Here is a 4,122-nt window from a genome sequence, read left to right as displayed (position 1 = left end):
ACTCACTTTATGTCTCTTCCACGATGTTATTTCTCTCTCCAACAACATAGGTTACAATTAGATTAGCATGACCAATTATGCAAATTAGGCGATGACGTCATTTAGCGACTTCTAGCGACTTTTAGGACAGCCAATAGCGATTTTCCTTACTGAGTTGGCAACACTGCGTTACCTCAGAGCTTCACACTGCTCACTCCAGACCGACGTTAAACACCATCCATAAAGAAGCAAAAGTAATGATACAACAGATTTGCTGCACTGTGAGATCAGGCTGTGAAACTGAGGTTGCTTTATTTCTTACCCCACACTTCTTTACCCTGGGGGGGGGGGGGGCCTCCCACCAATCACAGTGTAGTGTCTGAGAATAATTTGGAATTAATTTAGATTTCTGTATAACATACTGGTTTTATGCCTTAACCTTTAGTTACACTCAGTCCTTTTGACCAGAATTTTTCAAAGTAAATTAAGGAACAATTTATAGTAACATGCACAATGTTTCAGTCCGTTAGGAAGATGCAGTAGAGGCAGTCCATCAAATCATCAAACTATTAAAACAGCAGTATTCAATACAGGCAGGGGAAAGTCACCCTGACACTCCACTCACCTGGTGAAAAAGCTGGGAAGAAGCTGCTTTGCATTTCCTGCTTTACAAGGTTTTGAATCCATGCAAATGCTCCCTTATCACGTACTCTCAAACACCGTGTGATGTGTATGAATCCTCTAAAGTGCTACTACTCATTTCAATATGTTCTTTTCAGATTGTCTGTGAAGGTTCTCAGTCATCCAGGTCATCGTAGTCAAAGGAGCTTGGAAAGAAAAGCGTCTGGACTTCTTTAAGTTGCTTGAAGACGTTTCACCTCTCATCCGAGAAGCTTCTTCAGTTCTAAGGTCAAATGGTGGAGAGTCCCAGATATAAACCTAGTGGGAGTTTCCCCCCACAGAGGGACAAAAGGACCCCTGATGATCCTCTAATCGCCTGAGCCAAGGTGTGAAACTGGGTGTGGGTCCCAATCAGCCAGAGTTTCGGGTGTGTTCATTGTGAAACCTGGCCCCACCTTATCATGCGAATTCCTGAGGTCAGATGGCCCAGGATGTGAGTGGGCGTTAAGGCGTCTGGGAGGGATCTCAAAACTGGATTATAGATGGCAGAGAGTTGGTGTCGAAACCCCGCCTCTGTTCAAAGATGGTCGCTCACAGTGGACATAGATGCTTCTTTCACTCCTCTTTCAAACCATCTGTCCTCTCTGTCCAAAATGTGAACATTGGCATCCTCGTAAAGGATAAAGGACACTCTTCTGAGGATGCCAATGTTCACATTTTGGACAGAGAGGACAGATGGTTTGAAAGAGGAGTGAAAGAAGCATCTATGTCCACTGTGAGCGACCATCTTTGAACAGAGGCGGGGTTTACGACACCAACTCTCTGCCATCTATAATCCAGTTTTGAGATCCTTCCCAGACGCCTTAACGCCCACTCACATCCTGGGCCATCTGACCTCAGGAATTCGCATGATAAGGTGGGGCCAGGTTTCACAATGAACTCACCCGAAACTCTGGCTGATTGGGACCCACACCCAGTTTCACACCTTGGCTCAGGCGATTAGAGGATCATCAGGGGGTCCTTTTGTCCCTCTGTGGGGGGAAACTCCCACTAGGTTTATATCTGGGACTCTCCACCATTTGACCTTAGAACTGAAGAAGCTTCTCGGATGAGAGGTGAAACGTCTTCAAGCAACTTAAAGAAGTCCAGACGCTTTTCTTTGCAAGCTCCTTTGACTAGATGACCTGTGATGACTGGAAACCACAGAAAGCTTCCATGTAAATTACTTTGTGAAACTTTAGCTGGGCATCCACTGTGTGGCTTTTGGTCCATTTTGAGCTTTTTGGGGATCGGCCCGAGTTTCGCCTTAATCGTGTGTCGTGCATCGTGTTGTGTACGTGGGGTAACGATTAAGACTTCACGACCAGCTCCTGATCATCAGTCATTTAGTCATAGAAAATCAAACCTGTTTGATATCCTGTCGGCCGTTGTCTGCCAACATGACTGCAACAACCGTGAAAACAGCTGGATCATCATCATCATTGGCACTTGTGCTGTACAATACAAATACAAATATAGTAATAAAATAGCAAAAATCAGACATAGCAATAAAATTTATTTAAAAGTCACCCACAGAGTTAAAAGCCAGCGAATAAAAATAGTTTTTTAATCTGGACTTAAAACCTGGCACTGATGGAGCCTGTCTGATATGGAGAGGAAGGCTATTCCAAAGCATTGGAGCCGCAACAGAGAACGCTCGGCCTCCTCTAAGTTGTAGCCGTGACTTTGGGACTGAAAGCAGCAGTTGCTCAGCTGACTGAAGCGAGCGAATAGGGACATGAGGCCTCAACAAATCAGACAATCAAACAGGTGCCAGACCGTTTAGAGATTTAAAAATCAATAAAAGGACTTTAAAACGGATCCTTAATTCAATTGGAAGCCAATGTAGAGAGGCCAAAACCGGAGCCATGTGGTCGAATTTCCTTCTGCCAGTTAAAAATCGTGCTGCGGCATTTTGCACTAGTTGCAAGCGTGACAAAGTGCCCTGCCCAACCCCATTAAAGAGAAATGCAATATCCAAATGTGAAGTAATAAAGGCGTGAATAATAAATAAAGGGCTTAACCTCGATAAACGTCTGAGGTGCTGATTTCACCACCTCGTTTACGTGACCTCAGAAGTGCAGAATCAACTTTTACTCTGAGATTTGTGATCAAACTCTTTAAATGGGAAGTCAAAGCGGCAAGATCAACATCTGGAGCGTCAGAAAAACGATGAGCGATTTCTTTCTTTGTCACTGACAGAAAGGAGAGTTTATCTGAAAGGAGGCTGTACGTGGCCCGCCATGTGAAATGAGTTTGACACCCTGAACTAAACTCAGGGCAGCAGGAAAAGCAGGTGACGTAAGCTGCCCATCCTTTGTTTTCTAACCCCGAGTATCCCTCGTTCTTTAATCAGCGCCTACCTACAAGCAAGTGGTGAGATTGAGGCTGGAGAAAAACAGTCTGGATCTGAATGACGATGATGTGATGGATGCCATGCTGAAACAGGTAACTGGTCACCTCCAGCGTTATGGTGAAACAAACCTTAAGCTGCTTTAACTTTCATATACCTGATAACAACAAACTTATGCAGCAGCAAAAAAGAGTGAATAGCAAACATTAGTGAATAATTTTGTCTGTCATATTCTGCAAATCACATTTTTGTGTCCCAGCTCAAACAGACGCTGAAGGACCAGGGAGTCGCTGGAGATCTCGCACTGAGCTGGAGGAAGCAGCCAGAAGGAGAAGTCTTCCACAAGGATGAAGAAGGAAACATGGAAACGAAACCATCTGTATAAGACAAGCTTTACCAATTTTGGTTATGAAACATTTCTTTCTGCTTTGTCCTTTTAAAAAAGATTATTCTTTAGTTCTCTAATTTGTGTAAACTCTACTTTCTTATTTAAAATGAAACGGTCACTGCTAAATAAAGAATAAGCAGGACTTTGAGCAACATGTTTTTGAGGTGTTGGTGAAAGAAGCCTGGACTTCTGTTTCTGTGAATATAAAAAAGAACATTAAGATTTTATATGAAATCATAATAATAATAAAACGAATACAGAACCTTGAACTCCCGTATATTTCTATAACGAACGCTGTAATGAGCTGATCTGATCATAGTTGCTGATGCAGCTGTACTAGACCTCAGTCCTGCTCTGACACAGTCACATCAGTCTGGGTGTGAGAGGAACGAACGACGACAGTCCACCGCCGGCCGGATTGCCAGGCACTCTTTCTCCACTGTGCTGTATTTCCTCTCCTGCCCTGTCAGTTTCCAGCTGGTGTACAGGATCAGGTGGCGATCCCCCGTACCTGCTGGGACCAAACGGCACCCAGCCCTGTGTTTCAGTTAAGAAGCTTTGCAGAGTGGGCACAGAGCACATGGTCCATGTGGGAACAAGCCAAACGAAAGTTTGACAAACAGGTCCAAACCTCACGCTGTTTTTTCCTTGGAATTTGCAGACAAGGGAATCTAGCTTGCAGTAGTTGACACAGAAGCATATAGACCTACCTTTCTTCACTACAAGAACTATAAGAACTATT

At 43.9% G+C, this 4,122-nt stretch overlaps 1 protein-coding gene across 1 annotated transcript in view; it reads left to right on the top strand.

Moving 5' to 3' along the window:
• LOC102302971 (macrophage mannose receptor 1) overlaps positions 1 to 3,641 on the top strand; it is a 7,089-nt gene extending 3,448 nt beyond the window's left edge. The window contains exons 5-6 of the mRNA XM_042226430.1: positions 2,996 to 3,087; positions 3,252 to 3,641. Of these exons, the coding sequence (XP_042082364.1) occupies positions 2,996 to 3,087; positions 3,252 to 3,377 (218 nt within the window). The 3' untranslated portion in view covers positions 3,378 to 3,641. The remainder of the gene's footprint in view (positions 1 to 2,995; positions 3,088 to 3,251) is intronic.
• The last annotated feature ends 481 nt before the right edge of the window (positions 3,642 to 4,122 follow it).

The sequence above is a fragment of the Haplochromis burtoni genome, unplaced genomic scaffold (genome assembly GCF_018398535.1).
Source record: "Haplochromis burtoni strain Fernald_Lab_line unplaced genomic scaffold, NCSU_Asbu1 Contig_211, whole genome shotgun sequence".
NCBI classification, from domain to species: Eukaryota; Metazoa; Chordata; class Actinopteri; order Cichliformes; family Cichlidae; genus Haplochromis; species Haplochromis burtoni.
Note: the sequence above shows the minus strand (reverse complement) of the source record. Positions and strands in the feature narration are given on the sequence as shown.